Consider the following 20,034-nt stretch of genomic DNA (forward strand, 5'->3'; position numbering starts at 1 on the left):
GGTTTAATCGCCACAATATTATACGAGGATTTCTTCAGATTAATGGCAAATTTTGGGAGAATGGGGCAAAATAGGCCACTTCCCGTCTTCTACCGTTGATGAAACCATGTGTTGATTCGATATGTTGTTATTTTTTACATAAGAATAGTTAGTTTTTAATGAGCTCAGGCAGCGACAAAAATAAGATCCGTTTTTTGATTTGATTACGCCAAACGGTAGGTATCTGGTATTCCATGGATTTCCTGCTTCATAGCCAGAATAAAAAAGAACAAAGCAACTACAGAAGGCAGCTCAATCTTCAGCGTCATGTACTTTTAATGCAGACTCATGAGTGATGTTTGAGTGTTTCTCAAAGTTCTCTGTAACCAATGGGTTAATGTGAGTGTTTTTGTTAAATTTGATTAGTTTTCATCCCTGCCTACAGACACATTATAAACTTACAATAATGATGAATCATTTTTGATATGGCGCTTTTATGGGTCATCTTCTTCAATGGAAAAAGATTCTTTTATCTTTGAAAGATTTTCCAAAGAACAATTCTTAGATATGAATATTAACCCGTGGACTAAAATAATCCATAACGAATGACCTTGAACAGTCATATCACGCAGTGTGTGGGAACTCTTTAAATGATTAAACCTTCCAAAATGTATTTCACAAACTCCACTCACCCTTCTCTATCAATCCTCTTCAACCTCTTGCAGCTGCCCGAGCAAAGATTCTCGGTTCACAGGAAGCCCACGTGCGGAAGGGCAGTACCATCTCCCTGTCCTGTGTGGTCAACTTTCACGCCCCGTCAATCACCTGGTAAGTGGTCGTATCACTTTCACTCTTCTTATACCGTGCGTGGGGGTTGTACCGCAGAACAGCAGTAACACCAACGACCAATTTTCCCTATAACCTCAACCGCAGGTACCACGGCACATCGATTGTCAACTTTGACTCGGCACGCGGAGGCATCAGCCTGGAAACGGAGAAAACGGACGCCGGCACCAGCAGTCGGTTGCTCCTGACCAAGGCCACAGTCAGCGACTCCGGCAATTACACGTGCGTCCCAGCGGGGGCCATCCCAGCCAGCGTCCAGGTGTACGTGCTGAACGGTGAGTTGCTATCGAAAACGACACATTTCCCATCATGAAAATCCCTCCCACCTCTCGGTCCCGGTCCCAGTTTACAATTCTCCCACTTGTTAATGACAAACGTGTTTCTTTTTTTTTTTCAACTCCGCATCCGGGATGCGTGTGTAGGTGAGCATCCTGCGGCGATGCAAACAAGTGGACAGATGGCGCTGCGGTTGGGCTCCGGTTGGCATCCGTTCGTGGCCGCCGTCGTTGGAGCAACGATAGCCATGACATGGATGCTGGCCATTTATGGGCAAACTTTAACTTTAACGACGACGACGACGACGACGACGGCAGCGAAGGCAACGGCGATGATGATGGTTAGTGAAAAGCGCTTCTGCAGTAGGTGATCCTGTACATAATCAAACAGCTGAGAGAAAGAGAGATCTTCGTAGATGATTGTAAATTTTAAGAGAAAATAAATTAATGTTTTAAAAATTGGAATCGGCGGTCATTTTTAGAATGCCGAAAGTTTAGCGGTTGGAACTTTCCGATGTATTAACGGGTAAGTAAGCATTGAATCCCGGGAATGTGAAATGAATTCAGAAGAACGGTGGGCAAGCGCCCTTTCTCGGAAGACACTTGTTTGCGTGTATCGTCCGTTATTTTTTCGAAAAATCCTGAGCAAACCGCAACCCGTTTCCATGAAGAGAAATTTTGTGGGTGCTTGGAAGTTCTGGGAAGGTTTATTTTCTGTTTCGATCAAACTACGAAAAACTCATGAAAATTAAGTTATTCTGCGACTGACATCCGAGCGTCACTTTGGACATAAAGCTAAATCAGTCGTACTTTCCGGTTAGTAGCATTTTTTTTCGGTCGGGAGCATTTCATTTTACGTTGCATGTTTGTAGGGTACCTGAAAAAAAAAGTTGTTATATCTCAGTTCACAGAGGGAGAGAGATTGCATCCAATTGAGTTTACGTCTTGAGTGAAGGATTAATTAGGACTACAATTTCTTGAATAAAAATAGTTCAAGTTTTGGCCGCAAAGATGGCTCAGTGACAAAACTTTTTTTTTATTTTGCAAGATAGAGATTTGCTGTCTTGGGCAACGTTGTAGAACGTAGAATTTTATGAAAAGATACCAGCTGTTCATCTTCAAACAACTGAGATGCAAGTAGTTTTATAAAATATTACTGAAATTGATGTTTTTAATATTTTTTGAACAATTGTTCACTAAAATGCTTTTATCTTTTTTCCTGGCACTGATGATTTTTTTTACATATTCAACCTATGTAATTTAAAAGTGCTGAAAATTATATCTAACGTAAAATTTGATGAGAAATACATGATTCCTGAGCGAATTTTCAAAAAATGCGCTAGTGAACGCAAAATGTGATCAATGATTCAAAATGTAGATGAAATTCACTTTAATTCCTCAAAATATCTCAGAGGTATATTCAGCCAACCCATAGCAAAACGAAAAGTGGTTCTCAGAACTTCGTAAAAAATTGTAGTTCTGTTCCTTTTCGCAAAATATTAGACCCGCATTTTTGTTAAATTTTGTCGTTAGAGTGACCATTTCCATTCCACCGAAAAAAATCAATTCAAAATTGGCTTTTTTTTCAAAAATCAAAATATAAAATGAAATTTTATCAAAAAATATTTTTAGGATAAATAAAATCATATTAAAATATTTAGATTTTGATTTGAAAAACATTTGAAAATTTAGGCTTTTTTACACATTATATCACAAAATCAAGTTTTGGGTTTTCACTCAATACTCCATCCGTCTTCATCGATTTATAGCGACTGTAACATGGTCACGTATTTTTCCAATAGTTGATCGAAGCTCACTTAGTGGCTTATAAATGGTATATTTGGAAAATTCCAAAGAAAGATATTGTTAACTTAAGCCAATAAACCAGTTCAAATGCTTTCAATTGATAAAAGATTAAGGGGTAAATCAGACTCTCATAATGCATTTATTTGTTCGTACACAGTACAAAAACAAGCACATGTGATGCTTAGATTCCTTTTTACTTCAAGAAAACTTAACTCTCGTATCAGCATTTTGGCGACAGAAACTGTTCAGTCATCAGAAATCTTACAAATAAAGTGAATTGTTTTAATAAAAGATACCGGGGCAAAATACGATCAAAACATGCACTTGAATCAGTTTTGTCCTTTAGACTATTGTAATCCACTTTCTGAGTGTTTTGTATGAGATGCACAAATTATCTTTTTTAAATATTTAGTTTAAATTTGGAAAACATTAATATTTTATTTCACAATCCGGCTTATTTGACTCCATGCTCTCCTATAAATGTTTTCAATAGTTTTTAAAAGGCACAAGCTGACTACTACCGTATGCGTGATAATGTATGCACCATTGAGCAATGTCAAAATTAAAACAATTCTCAAAAATTTCGTTTTCGAGTTTTTTATTAATTCAAAGGGGGATGTTTCTCAGAGTCTTAAACTATGTTAATCATCGATCGAGTTTCCACTTGCTGCAATTACGGCCTCCACACGCTTCCGGAATGCACGGCAGGTTCTAATAATGTAGTCTGGATCCATTTCTCTCCAGGTACGGGTCAATGTTTGTCTGAGGCTGGCTGTACTCGGGTGGCGTTTAGAACAGGCCTTGGCCTTCATGACGCGCCATATTGAGTAATCCAGCGGATTAAGATCGGGGCTGGATGGCGGCCACATATCCTTCGCCCAGAACGGAAGATGTTCCTGCAACCACTTCTGAGTGCGGTTCGAGGTGTGGCACGGAGCCCCATCTTGTTGAAATACAACATTTGGCTTCGGACCGTACTGTTCTTTGATCCACGGAAGAACATACTTACTTAAAATCCCGATGTAGACCTCCGTGTTGACCTTGTCGCCTTCTGGAATGAACACCGGGTCCATTTTTTTGCCATCGGAAGCCATCAATCCAAACACCACAGCGCTAACAGGTGCTTGGTTAGGTACACGTTCTTGTGCTTGTCGGCTACGTCTTTTACCGGAAGAGAACTAAAATACCGGTCGGTTCTGGAATTTGATACGGGATCGACGGTAAACATGCTCTAGTCGGTGAACAGGATTACCGGATTTTTTCGCTTGAGGAAGTTCAAGATTTTCTTGCATTGTTCGACTCGTAGCTCCCGGATACGGTTGGTAATCATGTGAGTTTTTTCCGTGCCCTCGACTTCGCCCCGCAATCTTCCTTTACGATCTTCCGTGCCGTAAAGTCACTGATATCGTGTTCCTTTGCCATTTTCCTTTTTGAACGCACTGGATTCAACCGAATCTTTTCTCGGTCTAAAGGGTGATACTGTCAAAATTTGGTCAACATCAACTTGACGTATTTCTTTCAATTTTGAATTTAAAAAACCTGAACACCCCTCATTTTGAAGGTGTGTGTGTGTAGAATGTTGCTCCTATTTTGATTTTGGAATTCACTCTTCAGTTGTCAAAATGCCGTCCAAGCAAGAAGAGCAGCGTATCAAAATTTTGCTAGCGCATCGCGAAAATCCGAGCTACTCGCACGCAAAGTTGGCAAAATCGCTAAAAGTTGCCAAATCAACCGTTACAAATGTAATTAAAGTGTTTGGGGAACGTTTGTCGACAGCCAGGAAGTCTGGATCGGGGGGAAATCGAAAACCGGAAGCCGCTGAGACGACAAAGAGAGTTGCCGGTAGTTTCAAGCGAAACCCTAACCTCTCTCTCCGAGATGCCGCAAATAAGCTGGGTGTATCGTCTACAACCATGCATCGAGCCAAAAAACGAGCCGGACTATCGACTTACAAGAAGGTAGTGACTCCAAATCGCGATGATAAACAAAATACGACGGCCAAAGCGCGATCCCGGAGGCTGTACACGACGATGCTGACGAAGTTTGACTGCGTGGTAATGGACGACGAAACCTACGTCAAAGCCGACTACAAGCAGCTTCCGGGACAGGAGTTTTATACGGCAAAAGGAAGGGCACATGAAACTGTCAAAGTTCGCAAAGAAATATCTGGTTTGGCAAGCCATCTGTACCTGTGGCTTGAAAAGCAGCATTTTCATAGCTTCCGGGACTGTCAACCAAGAAATTTACGTGAAAGAGTGTTTGAATAAACGTCTGCTGCCTTTCCTGAAGAAACACGGTTGTTCCGTACTGTTTTGGCCGGATTTGGCATCTTGCCATTACGGTAAAAAGACCATGGAGTGGTACGCCGCCAACAACGTGCAGGTGGTTCCCAAGGACAAGAACCCTCCCAACACGCCAGAGCTCCGCCCAATTGAGAAATACTGGGCTATTGTCAAGCGGAACCTAAAGAAGACCAAAAAACTGCTAAGGGCGAGCAGCAGTTCAAGGCAAACTGGCTTTCTGCGGCGAAGAAGGTGGACAAGGTGGCTGTACAAAATCTGATGGCAGGGGTCAAGCGTAAGGCGCGGCAATTCGGATTTGGAAAAGCGGAAGCCTAACTGAATATTTTTCCTGAATTTTATACTAATTGAACTTGAAAAAGAAATTTAATTTGATTTTTTAAATAAACGATTTCACCGATTTACACGCGTTTTCCCTTGACCAAATTTTGACCGTATCACCCTTTAAAACCCTTTTGACGGTCCACCGGGACACTGCCACGGCGATTGAAATGTCTTTTTGCGACATTTGCGCGTGGGGCAAATCACGAATACGCTGCCACTTCGTCATGGTGCAACTGTCAAACTAATAGTGAATTCGTTTATTATCGGGGTTAACACCAGTTCCAACCCAGTGCGAAACCGAACTTTTTGTCAGTGTGAACCTCAACCTTAGCTAGGTTTTAAAAACAAACGAGCAAACTGACGTTTGCCAGAAAACAAGCAGACCCGATCTTGATACCCGATCCAGGTTGGAACTGAATAATAAACGAATTCGCTGTAAGTAAATCATTTTCTTTTATACACAGCCTACTACGGTATGAGCTAAAGGTTACGTGCATGCAAAGAAAACCAAGGTATTGTATGCACAGGTGAAACGGGAACCATATTTGTACGATGAGGCAAACATTATCACGCATACGGTAGAAGACATATTGGCTACTATGTATGTATGTATGTATGTATGTATGTAAGGTAGCCACCATCCTTTCAAGACTTGTCTTGTATGCAGCTCCACTTAATAGCAAGATCAATTTGAGCCACCGATCTGAATTCACAATATCGCTGTATGAAGGGCCAAAAACGGAAGGGCGGACACGTAAGCAGAGACACTTACGCGAAATCCACGGGAATTTAAGAATCTCCTTCCAACGACACGCTCCAACAAATCGAATAACACAATTCGCAATACTTCCTACTGGATGGTTTGTTAAGAAGGGCGCGTCAATCGCCCTGAAACTGTTGAAGTAGAATTCACACCACCACAATCGAATCGGTAGGATAAAGAAAATGATAGTGTTTATTCCCTCCTAGACTCCGGCTGTCAATCATACCATCGTCCAGTTGTCCAGAAGACATATTGGCTACTTCTGATAAAAGGTACTGACTATTTGAATCAGTGAAGTGTCCTAATGGGGAAAATAGGCTCCAAACATGCACTTATAACAGCGTTTGCCGATTGAAAATATGAATAATAAAATTCTTGACATTTTTCCCAAAGAAAGTCATATGTTACAATGGTGGTTTCAGCGGAAGACAATTTCAAGCCTTTTTGTTGCCAAAATCCCTACTGTGCAGTGTTGGGCTTTTCCTTTCAGCTGCTTGATCAAAACAATCTTCATAACTTGACCATTCGCATTTTACAAAATGGTCGACATCTTCTTGAAAATGGTCAGAAAACGTCGAAGAAACTTCCTGTGGTTGGACAATGTTGTTGGAAAAACCTGTCCATGGTGACGACTGGAAGTTCGGATAGTTTTTTTGCTTGAGTTCCATTGGCAACGGGCTGCTGATTCGAATGAACACGAACGCATGAAACTGAACTAGAGAATTCGTTGGATGCTCCTCGGCATGACATCTGAATCCTTCTAGCTTGAGTATCGTTGGCAACGGGTTGTATTTCTTCTCTGTTCCTTCTTAAAGCTACTTATGTTTGAAAAATATTTCCATCCCCTAGAATTAATTCTTCTTGTCTCATACTGTTTTGCTTGTTTCCATCCCCTGGAACGGATTCCGGTTGTCTCGTACTGCTTCGTTCCAGCTCTTCGGAAGTTTTTTTTACTCCCGAAAAGCATTTTAACTCGTATCCCACTTCTGAAGTTTAGTCAGTTGCTTCTTATCGCTTCGTCCGTCATAGTCAAGGCCTACTTAATTTAAATATATTCACCGTTGCCTATAGACGTCTTTGAAATTATTCAAAAAGTTCTAGAGACAACAACAATGATTTCCTCAAAAGTCCGAAGTAATTCAGCGGATACACTTGAATGACCAACTAGGAGCATGAGCATTATTTGTATAATAAATTATGAGCACATGCATGATCACACTTGTAAAGTTTTTGGATTTGTTCATAGTTTATTATACAAATAATGTTCATGTTCATATATTGTCATGCAAGTGTATCCGCAGCAGGTCACTCCGCACACCAATCTTGGGTCAAAAAATTTCTCAGTGTGCCGCAAGTGTTGCTGCAGGTGTGCCGGCAGTGCCGGTCATAGAGCAAGCTGCGATTTTTTTTTTGTGAAATACGAATATTATGGTACATTTGGCAACCCGTTTTTTTCTGACCGCGTCAATGGTTTGACTTGCAATCGCAAGGAAAACATCAGTCTAGCGACAACCAAGCAGGAATGCTGGCGTGATGGACCGTGAGTGGTCTCAGTCGTCCAGCAGGACACAACAAAGAAAAAAGCCGGAGATCAACCGGACCCCGCATCGAAAACCGTTGGATGCAATAATTGAATGGCCCCGAAAATGTCGAACATCGTGGCCATCGTGCTCGTTAAGGATTCCTTCTACCGACGAATAAAACGCCTCTACGCCAGCTGGAAGGAACCAGAGTTTTCCCTTGATGATTCGCTGGAGAAGCTGGATTGTATTCTGATGGCGGTCGGCGAAGACGAGGAAACCATCTACAGCAAATCCACCTCGCTGCAGACCTGGTTTATGGGATACGTGCTGACCGATGCGATTACGGTGCTGTGCGATAAGTCCATCTTTTTCTGACCAGCAAGAAGAAGATCGATTACTTGAAGCAGATCGAGAAGGACGGTGAGGAGGGCATTCCGTGTAGGAAGCTGTTGGTTCGGGATAAGAACGACAAAGACAAGGCCAATTTTGAAAAGCTGCTGAATGCGATCAAGGGATACAAGGATGGCAAAACGTTGGGCGTCTTCTCCGGGAAAATGTTGCGGATCGTGGCAAGCCTTCGTCAAGGACAAGAGCTTCAACACGATGAACATCAGCGTCCCAATCGGGTACATCATGTGCTCCAAACAGGACTCCGAGGTTATCACCATCGTTACGTATTCAACAATTATTTCAAGGATCACATCATGGAGATCATCGATGCGGATAAGAAAGTAAAACATGTCAAACTGTCGGTGGGTGTCGAACAGGCTCTGACGGACAAAAGGTACGTCTTCGGTGTGTGCTGTGATGTGATCATCTGTGCTCTGGGTGCGCGTTACACAAGTCCTACTGCTACAATGTCGTCCGTACGGTCATTCGACGGAAACGATGCTCAATTTGGAAGAGAAACTGCTGAAGGTGATGATTCCGTGTAAGAAGCTCTCGGAGGTTTTTAACGTAAAATTGAGAAAACTACATGAAGCTTCTTCAGTGCTTTTAATATAAATAGCAGCCAGATGGCATTCTTATACTTAGCGTTTTTAAAATCGTGGTTCATGAAGCGTTGTTATAAGTGGTCCCCTTACTATTAAAGGATGTTGAAGGTGAAAAATATATGACATATAACAAAACACAACATATAATATACATGGGCAATAAGAAATCTGTTTCCGTTTGCGAAACCCAACCGAATGAAGCCTGGTCGCTCTATTTTGAGTCAGTCTGAACGACAAATCAAAACACAGGGTTAATGTCCAGCCATACCGATGCCAACGTCTTTGCTGCCCTACGCTCTACTGATTCCACAATCTTGGAATTCACCTCACCGAGACGCACGCCACAAAGCATCTTGGAAGCCCCCAAGCCCTCCGACCCAGTCGAGCCTGCAACGCCAACCTCCTCACTTTCACTCTCCGGTGTATCCTGCCATCAAAGTCGTCTCGGCCCTGCGGTCGGAAATGGTGAGGGGGTCTTCCAGTCGGCGTTGCCAGGCAAGTACTTCGATTCGACGTTCCATCCGCCTCCTGATAGTTTCGTGGTTTCCAGCTCATTATCCAGCGATGTCAGCAACAGCGCATGCACATACCCTCGCATTCAAATTGATCCTATCTTCACCATTCACTACCAAAACGTAAGAGGTTTAGGAACGAAGACAACCGAGCTCCGCTTAATGCTTTCAACATGCGACTACGACTTTCTGGTTCTCACCGAAACCTGGCTTCGAGCGGACATTCAGGACTGTGAGCTATCGTCAGATTATCATTTCTTCCGCTGCGACCGTAATCGAGCTACCAGTCAGCTTTGCAGAGGCGGCGGTGTACTTATTGCGAGAAAGTCCAAGCATTCATGCACATCAGTTTCACTCGAAAATTTTGACCGTCTGGAGCAAGTGGCTGTGCGCATCACTCTGCAGCACCGCTCGCTATTCATCACCGGAATCTATCTCCTTCCTCTCTCCAGCCCGGATTTATACACGTCTCACACTACTGCACAACAGACTATCTTTGAGAGATCTTCGAACGCCGATATCATCTTGGCAATGGGCGACTACAACCTTCTGATTCTGAGTTGGACTTTCGACGAGGACGTGAACGGTTATTTACCATCAAACGCGTCCACTTAACAGAAACTGGCTCTCACGGAACCGATGGTCGTCAATTCACTGTCTAATTTGAATGGAAGACTGCTTGACTTAGCCTTCATCAGTGATCCGGATAACGTTAACCTTCTTGAGCCTCCGGTCCCCTACTGGATATCGATCATCATCATAAGCCATTCATCTTACGACTTGATGCCGACTGCAATCCGCCCATGATATCGGATTGTGATTCGTATCCACCTGAATTGGATTTCAGGCACTGCGATTTCGGCTCGTTGAATAATGAACTGTCCACCATCAATTGGCAACAGATTCTGGATGGTGTTTCTGTCAACGCTATTGCTGACCAATTCTACGACAATCTGTATGAAACACTCTATGCGCGAGTTCCTCTCCGGACGCGTGTTACGAGGTTAACCTCAGTGCAACCCTGGTGGAGCCCTGAGCTACGTAATTTGCGGAACGTATTGCGTAAGTCGCGCTAATTCTATTCCAGTACCAGAACCAACGAGAGCAAAAATAGTATCCGATTAATCGAAACGAGATACAATGGACTGTTGAAGTCTAGCTATGGAGAGTACGTCCAGCGAACGCAAGCGAATCTGAAGAAGCACCCATCAGTCCGCATCGAGCTCTCTTGCTGTGCGGATCTATTTGCTTTTTGCTTAAGGAAGTGTTACTACTATCTAAAGCTACAACAAATTTAAACAGCACTTTTCAGTGCTCAACCTGTAAAAAATTTTCTACCTTGTTCAACTCTTATTCCTCTTCGATCCTTGTTTGGGCCCTACCCGAGGTAATCCTTCTTGGATACCGATTTGGAAAATTCCTCTTCGATCCTTCAGATTCTTATAGTAATCTGCTTGGAAGTTGATTTGGATAAAAATTTACTGCCGCCATGGCGCCTAAACGCAAAAGAAAGGGGCAAACTCTTGATCCCCCTTCTAATGAAATTTATTTGAGTAATCAATTTGATTTGCTCACGGATGATGAGAATGATCCATCATCCAAGAAAAATTCTAGTAAACTATCCCGGCTTAATGCCCAGAAGGTAAAGATTCCCCCTATTGTGATAACCACTTCCGATTTCCATGCTCTTCGCACGGAACTTTTGAACTTCGTGAAAGTTAAGTTTTCACTACAAATTTGACGTCGGGGAAAATTCCGTGTATTGGCTGAACCCTTGGACGGATTTAAATGTCTTCTCAAGTATCTTACTGAGAAGAAGCACACATTTTTTACTTACGACACCAACACTGAACGTGTGTTCAAGGTTGTCATGAAAGGACTGCCCAGTGGTGAATCCCTGGATCAGATCAAAAATGAACTAGCAAAATTACTTGGAGTTGTGCCACTCCAAGTAATCCAAATGAAAATGAAATCCCGTCCTGGTGATTCGCGCAACGGGATTTCTAATGATAGCCTTATGCTCCAAGTCCGAGTGAAGTGGGAACACTTCAGGAAGACTGGAGGAAATTTCCAAAACCTCACCCAGTGCCGTAAGAGCCAGGGATGGGGTCACGGAAATAAAAATTGCTACATGCCACCTAAATGCATGAATTGTGGTGATTCCTCTCACGCAAAGGACGACTGTCCTGTGAAGGAAGATCCTAAGAAATTTAAGTGTTCAAATTATGGTGAAAACAACAAATCCAATTTTGGGAAATGTAAGACTCGCAAAGCAATCCTACAATTTCGTTCTAAGCGACAGGTAGGAAACGCTCCACGTTTCCGACCAGGTACAAATTTCTCTGCTGTTAACAACGGTCAGCGAGGAACAAATTCTACATTCGTACCCGTAGGTACAAATATCACCCCTGCTTCAAATTTTTCATCTATGCCTACTCCCCTCGCTGCTAACAATGTTCAGCGAGTAAATGGAGCTACCTATGCTGCCATTGCAGCGGGTAGAAATCAAAATACTAACCAACGTAATTCTAACGAAAATTTTAAAAATTTTGACTTAGGAAGCATTACTGCTCCTAAAATGGAATTTTTACAGGAATCATTAATTGACATGATTTCTGATATCCTTAAATCTAACTCCATGTTTGATGCTATTCTAACTGGAGATAAATTTGCAAATAATATTGTCATGACTTTAAAATTCAGTAATGGATTTTAAAGCATTAAATATTTTAAATTGGAATGCTCGATCTCTTAGAGATAATTAAGACGAGTTATTTAACTTTTTGATAGGTCATAACGTGCATATTACCGTTATAACTGAAACGTTCCTTAAACCTGACCATAAGGTTAAAAAAGACGCAAATTATATCATTTATAGAAATGATCGTCTTGATGGACCCTGTGGTGGCGTTGCCATCATTGTTCATAGACGAATCAAACATCAAATTCTTTCTTCATTTGAAACCAAAGTTTTTGAAACTTTGGGAGTTTTTGTTGAAACAAAATTTGGACAACTTACGTTTATAGCTGCCTATTTGCCATTCCAATGCGTAGACTATAGCAAAAGAATTTTCTCAAGGGTGACCTTCAGAAACTTACCTGTCATAGGTCTAAATTCTTCATGATTGGTGATTTTAATGCAAAACACCGCTCATGGAATAATTCCCAAAGCAATTCCAATGGTAAAATTCTGTTTGATGATTGATCTGCAGGTTATTACACTATTCAATATCCATACAGCCCAACATGCTTTTCTTCTGCAAGAAACCCCTCAACTATTGATTTGGTCTTAACTGATTCATGTCGACTTTGTAGCCAATTGGTTACTCATGCTGACTTCGGTTCTGATCACCTTCCAGTAACTTTTGAAATATCCCAAGAAATAATGTGTAGTCCCAACAGCTCTACTTTCAATTACCATAGATCTGATTGGGAGCAATATCGAACATTTATGGAACATAAATTCGATCCAAACATTCCTTTGCAAACCAAAGATGAAATTAATTATGCTCTTGAATCTCTGACTACTTCTATAGTTGAAGCAAGAGCTGCCTCAGTACCAAAATGCGAGGTTAAATTCGATTCAATTATAATAGAAGACGATCTTCAGTTCTTGATCCGTCTTAAAAATGTCCGTAGGAGACAATATCAAAGAACACGCGATCCTGCACTGCACTGAAGCTTCTAGCTACCGCCCTCTGCAGGTAAATTATCAAAATTCCAAATCTGAACGACTACCTGTTAGAGCAGGAGTTCCTCAGGGTAGTATTCTTGGGCCTATATTGTATAACATTTTCACTTCGGACCTCCCTGATTTGCCTCAGGGTTGCCACAAATCTTTGTTCGCTGATGACACAGGCATTTCCGCTAAAGGAAGAAGTCTTCGTGTTATTTGCAGCAGACTTCAGAAAAGTTTAGATATTTTCTCTTCTTATTTACAAAAATGGAAGATTTCTCCCAACGCTTCCAAAACTCAACTTATAATATTTCCACATAAGCCCAGGGCTTCCTTTTTGAAACCTAGTAGTAGTCACATAGTCACTATGAACGGAGTTCCAATTTCCTGGTCAAACCAAGTGAAATATCTTGGATTAATACTTGACCAAAAATTAACTTTTAAAGATCACATTGAGGGCATTCAAGCCAAATGTAACAAATTTATAAAATGTTTGTTTCCTTTTATAAACAGGAAATCCAAACTTTGCCTAATGAAGAAACTTCTAATATTTAAACAAGTTTTTAGACCGACCATGCTTTACGCTATGCCAATATGGTCTAGTTGTTGCACTACCAGGAAAAAAAGCACTTCAAAGGATTCAGAACAAAGTTCTGAAGATGATTTTGAACTTGCCTCCCTGGTACAGTGGTACAGTACTACCGAAGTACGTAGAATTCCGAATGTTGGGACTTTAGAACAAATGTCCATCAGAATAATTAATAATTTCAGGCAAAAATCGTTGCAATAAATTTAGATAAAATTTAGTGTTAGTTTTTATTTTTAAGATTTCAATTGTTATACTGACATGCAGGTTTAAAAAACATGTTTAAAATACTGAATTGCCAAGGCAGGAACAATGTAAAAACACTTAAATATATATCATAACAATTAAGGCTGGTAAGTTACTGTTGTAGCTGAAGCACCAAGGTTAAAATTAAATATAATTTATTTTGAATGTGGAACAAATAAAGAGTTTAAAAAATAAAAAAAAACTCTCAAAATAATTTTTTTTTCTTGAATTTGTGTGGTTTACATGCATGCATTTTCAAGTGCCACAGATATGTCCTTTCAATTTTAGTTCTTTTAAAATTTATTATTATTATTATTATTTACAGTTCCTAGTCCTGCAAGGCCTTTCCAGAGAATGGTTGGTGGGATTGGTTTGTTTGAAATTGGAAAGAACTACTTAAAACTACTATTTACAACTACACCTTATCATGGCAATCATGATCATCATCACAACATACGTTCACCTCGGGGTGGAAATTGGATATTTTTGTATCGAAAGGACAATCAAAGATCATCCTCAGCACTCTATTCTGATCATCACGCCGTCCGCTGCGAGGAAAAAAATCCACCTCTTACCGCCGTCAGATGCCAAAATGAGTGGGAGTGTGACAGCAGCGCTTTTTTATAACAAACGGTGGTCTTCGATTATGACGACTGGGTTAGGGAAACTGTTTTTTTTTTTCATGAAAACAGTGATAAAATTATCTCTTTGTATCCTAACTTTTTCCAAGTTTTTTTTATGAAAAATTTGCAATTATTTATTTTAATCAGATTTGTAGTCTTCTTTGCTATCGATTGGTATGTTTGGATTTTAATTTCATGTATCAATTACAAAGTTAGAAGCACGTAAAGCCTAACAGCGTTTCGTGACGGTCGCAATTTTAGATTTTGGATTTGTCCTCTGTACCCTCCCGTACGACGTAGTCTACGTCAAAACGCGAATTTCTTAGACCGTTTCGATAAAACGGTCATCTTTTTCGGTGAATAAGGTTATCCGGATTGATTCCGAATAGTACTGAGTTATATCCACTTTAGTTAGACCGTTTTCCGGGTAGCTTTCCTCTTTGCTCAAAACTCTACGCAATTTAATCAGAAATCATGGATCTCTATCGCTACTTTCATACAAAGTTTATTTACCTGGTGAATCCAGATTTGCGGATAGCTACCATGTGATCATACAGGCAGGCATGGAAAATCATTTTAATTCATTCCGTTTATTCATTTACATTAATTCGCCTCTAACTTTTTTCATCAGCAGAATTTTGTAAAATTATGTATAGAACTTTTGTAAATTATGTATAGAACTTTTGTAAATTATGATATAAGCTAAATTTTTTGTAAATAATTCAAATCTTTATCTCTTATGCATATGGAACTAAAGTGTGCAGAACTTGTTATTGTTTTTCAGTGAATGCAATTTACATTAACTGAAAAAATAATGGTGCGTTCTGTTCACTTTGGTTCAATATGCATATGAGAGACAGATTTGAGTTACTTACAAAAGTTGTAGCTAATGTTAAAACCAACAAAAGCTTCATAAATCATTTTACGGAGTTCTGTTCATAAAAAAACTAGAGGTAAATGAAATTAAATAAATGCACAAAATTAATAAAAAAAATTACCATGCCAGCATACAAAAGAAAAAATTTCAATCCTTACATTTTATGTTATCTTGGAACTGTTTTTTAGTCTAGAAAAAAAATGTTTGATTCCACACGCATATTTCTCAGATTTCTCACAGGTTCATTCCATTCCAACTGACCAATGACAAGTTCAATCAGTGCCCTATCTGTTCCGTTGGAAAGCTTTCAAATGGTAGCACAATCTTAAAATGTTATAACCACATTGCCGAGAACCAGCCATATCAACATGAATCGACACGCACTTTGCTGGGCTTGGAAGAATAACTGTTGATCGCCCCTTGGGTATTTTTTCAGAAACCTCCTTTGAATCTCGCAATCAGTTCGTATCGTTGCATATGCATGCACGTTGGCAAACCCCGGTTAGTGTTATTGTACGATTTACTTCTAGAGAAATATGCAAATATAAACAAGATTATAAGACAGCTAGGCATCTTCCTTCCACACAGCCGGTAATTAAAACCTTTCAACCCAGTAAACTATGAAATAGCACCAAGCCTTCCGAAATTGCTGGGTTAATAAACAACCGGAGTCTTTCGCCAGATGGGTAAGATTACGACCAGTGTGTTGAGCTTAGCAAGAATAAAGCAAAACTTGCGTAAGAAGCACCCCAATCGCCACAATTTGGTAAACAACTCCCAGTGGGAGTCAGTGGCAACAGCCAACACCGGTCAGAGTCCAAACCGCACCCCCTCCCTTCCCCACCACCTGAACTCATATTAAGTGCAATAACAACCGGAGGAGTTTGTAGGTCCAAGTTGTAAACGAGACTGAATTTATATTTATGTGCAGCATAAATTTGCATTACACGCAAACACATGTCGATAAATAGTAAAAGTCTCTCGAGAACAAAACTCGAGCGTCCCTCCGGAGCACACAGGATTTGCTGTACTTTGGTATTTATACAGCCTGTGCCCTCCGTCGTCGGTTATCGTAGCAGCAAGGGTTTGTGTGGTTACTGTGTTCATGTTTGGCCCAGTCCGGAGCCAGGCATTCAGGAAGACAACCCACTGCTCGCTCTTTCTCGGTCCGGAAGTGCCCTAGGAACGCACTTTATGGTTTGGTAGGTGGGCGGATCCGACCGGGCAGAAGCAACATTATACATATTCCAGTAACAGTCGCAGGGGACCATTCCCATCAACAGCTTCGAGCCGAAGAATGAAAGCTGCTTGATTATCGTAACATCCGGACGGGCAGGACTGGTTTTTGTTGCATACTTTTGTGGGAAGATCGCTCTGGGAAGGTAAGTCATATCCTGCTGAGAGAATGTAATAAGAGAAAACTATTTTATAGGAACGAATATCCGAAAACGCATCAAAGGGGTTGAGGAGTGGAAAGAACTTGACTTTTGTCGGTAATAAACAAGATGCTATTTACGGGCAGGAAGTTCGAGCTGCTCCAACAGAAGAAGCATTTCAAGTTAATTTTTACAGATCTGGATGGACTTTAGGGGGTTCGTTGCAATACTTTCGAATCAAACTAATTGAATTCCGCATACCGATAGATAGCAGAGGGATTTCTAAAATGTGTATGAATAGCTATGACTTCAACAATGAAACCATTCAAAATGCAGCTTAGTCAAATTGAAATTTATTACATCTGGGACCATTATCCAGTGCAACAAAGAATTACTCCCTTCCAAAGGAGGAGGACATAAAAGGTCTTCTCCCGGAGCAGTAAATGTGAAGCAACAATTGCAGAGACACATCTTTCTTTCTTTGCACAGCCAGAAAGAAGACCGACGATTTTCTTTTGAGAAATCACTCAAGCAACTAAACACAGAGGTTACCCCCTAAATGGGGCTGCTGCAACAAAAAGAAAGTTCTGGTCAACTGCATTGTCCCGGTGGTAGTGGTGATGCTGGTCACTGTCCGTTTCAGGATGAATCTTACGCTTCGGTTGGACCATTTTATACGATGACGACGACGACGACGACGACGATGGCTACGGAATTGGGAGAAAAAGAAATCCAAAGCACGGCAAGACCATCCAACCAACGTCCACTTTGCCATTGTTGGGCTGTCATTGCAAGGATGTAGATCCGGGTCCGGTATGGGATCTGTCAGCTGTTCATTCAATTTAATTGAATTAAAGTGTCACATTTGCATTTTAATTTATGTCGCTGTGGTTTGCAATTGAGCGCTTGGGGTGGCACGCGAAGAAATGGCTCATTGCTAGGTAAATTAAATTGGAGCTACAAGAGATGAAATGAAGCTAAGAGGCGGTCCCAACATTATATAATCAGCAAATCATATAAACAGAAAATCTGAGAATCAAAATGTCACAAAATCAGAAAATAAGAATATCTGAAAACACAAGAAAAATTAAATCAGACAATCATAATAAACGGGAAATCAGAAAATCAGAAAATTAGAAACTCAGAGAATCAAAAAATCTAATTATCAAAAAAAAAACATAAAATCAGGGAATTCATTCTTCAATCAAATCAGAATATAAGAAATTCAAAAATTATAAAATCAGAAAATCAGATGATAGATTTGAAATAAAAAAAAAACAAAAAATAATAAAATCATATAGTAAGAAATCAGAAACTTAAAAAATAAGGCAATCAGAAAAAAATTAAATTAAAAAGAAAAGAAATAAAAAATTAGAAAATAATTATATTAAAAAAACTTAAAAAAAAAGTTTTAAGAAAAACAACAAAAAAATGTAAGAATATATATTTTTCACATATCTGCAAATTATAAAACATTAAAAAATGATTTTCACAAAATCGGAATATATTGAATTAAAAGAAAGACAGTCAGTAGAACAGAAAAAAAAATCTAAAAACCGTCTTATTCAAAAAGAAAAAAAAAGAAAAAAAACATCATAAAATATGAAAAAAAAAAAATAAAAAAAAATAGCAAAACATCATACAGTCAGAAAACCAGATCCTCCGAAAATCTGAAAATCTGAAAACCTGAACATCGGATCATTAGAAAATAAGAAAAAAAAAATGATTATCAAAAGATACGAAAATCTGAAAATCAGAAATTAAAAGAAAAATTTGAAATTCTGAAAATTATAAAACTACATTTAAGAATAATAAATCGGAAACTTTTAAAATTAAGGAAAAAAATAAGACAATCAGACTATCGGTGAAGTCGTTCTTGTCCAGATCCAGCCACTGCAGTTGCGTTGGGATTTGCGAGTAATCAAAGCTTTCCAACCGGTTGCTGGGCATTTTGGTGAAAAAGCCTTCGATGTCAGTTAGAAGGTTGCCATCCAGGCGGATGGCTTGAACGTTGAAGGGCGGTTCAAAGGCACCCGACTCTAGGTTTTTGATTTTATTTCGAGCCAGATTCAGGATTTGCAGACTGGGTAGGTATTTGAACGCCTTACGGGAGATGTTATCAATTTGGTTGCTTATTAGACGTAGACCATAGAGATTGTTCATTCCACGGAAGCCGGGTTCTACAATAATGGTGATGGAGTTCTCGCCCAGGTCAACGGTCCGAAGATGACGCATATCCTTGAGGGCAGTTGCGGAAAGCCGGTCATGACGTTGTTGTATGGGGGTATGCATCATGATATTTGATTTTGTTATGGGATAGCAGCAGTGTGTGGAGGTTGTTCATGGGAAAGAAAGTATCAGCAGTGACAATTTCCTGCTGGTTGTGTCGTAGGTTAAGGATTTAACGAGTATACAAATCCGGAAAGATCTCCGGCTCCAGCTTATTTAGAGCTTCAACTCCTTCAACCCATTTAGAGCTTTGTCAACAACCACGGAAATCTCTTTGTCGTGGATTTTGAGTAGCTTCAATCGTTTCAACATTCCAAATCCACTGCCTGGTAGCAGGACAAAGTCATTCTGGGATACATCCAAATCTTCCAGATCCAAGTTGCAACTGACTGTGGTACTGTTTCCACTCTCATCCTTCACCTGTGGCTTCTCTCGGACGCCCAAATCATTCACGTCCTGCAGCCAGTTGGAGCTGATGTTCAATGATCTCAACCCATTTAGCGAACAGAACAAATGATCCGGAAGCGACCAAATGTTTTTCATGCTCAAATCCAGTAATTCCAAGATTTTCGAATGGGCAAACACCTCCGGTTCGATTGTGTGACCAGTGCTCCAACGAAAGACTTTTAAGCCTTATCAGGATGGGCAAACGATTTGGGCTGCAGTTTACTTCGTGCCATAATTGCATCGTTACAAATCACCGTCAGTGAAGCCGTATGCTCCGAAGGTATCACACTAAACCTTGTATTATCAAATTCACTGTTCTCAGTTCTTAGATTACAAACTAGGTCCACTACGTCGTCGGGCGTAACACTAGGAAATCCTAAAATCAGGAAATCTGATCATCCAAAAATCTGAAAATCATGAAATCATTCTATAAGATAATCAGAAAATCATAAAAGAAGAAAATCCAAAAATCTGAAAATTAGAAATTTATAAACTCAGAAAATTTCTAAAACTCCAAAATCATATAATCAGCATGGCAGAAAATCAGGAAATCAGAAGAACAAAAAATCAGATAGGCAGAAAATCAGAAAACCAATAAATCATAGAATCGGAAAATCATCAATTCAGAAAATCAGATAATCAGCAAATCAG

General features: G+C 40.1%; 2 protein-coding genes across 2 annotated transcripts in view; one reads left to right on the forward strand and one right to left on the reverse strand.

The window, feature by feature from the left end:
- Positions 1-1,530, forward strand: part of LOC135711357 (hemicentin-2-like) — a 123,953-nt gene extending 122,423 nt beyond the window's left edge. The window contains exons 5-7 of the mRNA XM_065234156.1: positions 705-807; positions 913-1,100; positions 1,248-1,530. Coding sequence (XP_065090228.1) covers positions 705-807; positions 913-1,100; positions 1,248-1,471 — 515 coding nt within the window. The 3' untranslated portion in view covers positions 1,472-1,530. The remainder of the gene's footprint in view (positions 1-704; positions 808-912; positions 1,101-1,247) is intronic.
- Positions 1,531-19,152: 17,622 nt separating this feature from the next.
- On the reverse strand, positions 19,153-19,479 carry LOC135711414 (toll-like receptor 6). The gene has a single exon (XM_065234287.1). The coding sequence runs from the start codon at positions 19,477-19,479 to the stop codon at positions 19,153-19,155; it is 327 nt and encodes a 108-aa protein (XP_065090359.1).
- Between the last annotated feature and the right edge of the window lie 555 nt (positions 19,480-20,034).

Source organism: Ochlerotatus camptorhynchus, unplaced genomic scaffold (genome assembly GCF_037179485.1).
Source record: "Ochlerotatus camptorhynchus isolate MF236.1 unplaced genomic scaffold, CSIRO-AGI_Acam_v1.1 ptg000432l, whole genome shotgun sequence".
In the NCBI taxonomy this organism is placed as follows: Eukaryota; Metazoa; Arthropoda; class Insecta; order Diptera; family Culicidae; genus Ochlerotatus; species Ochlerotatus camptorhynchus.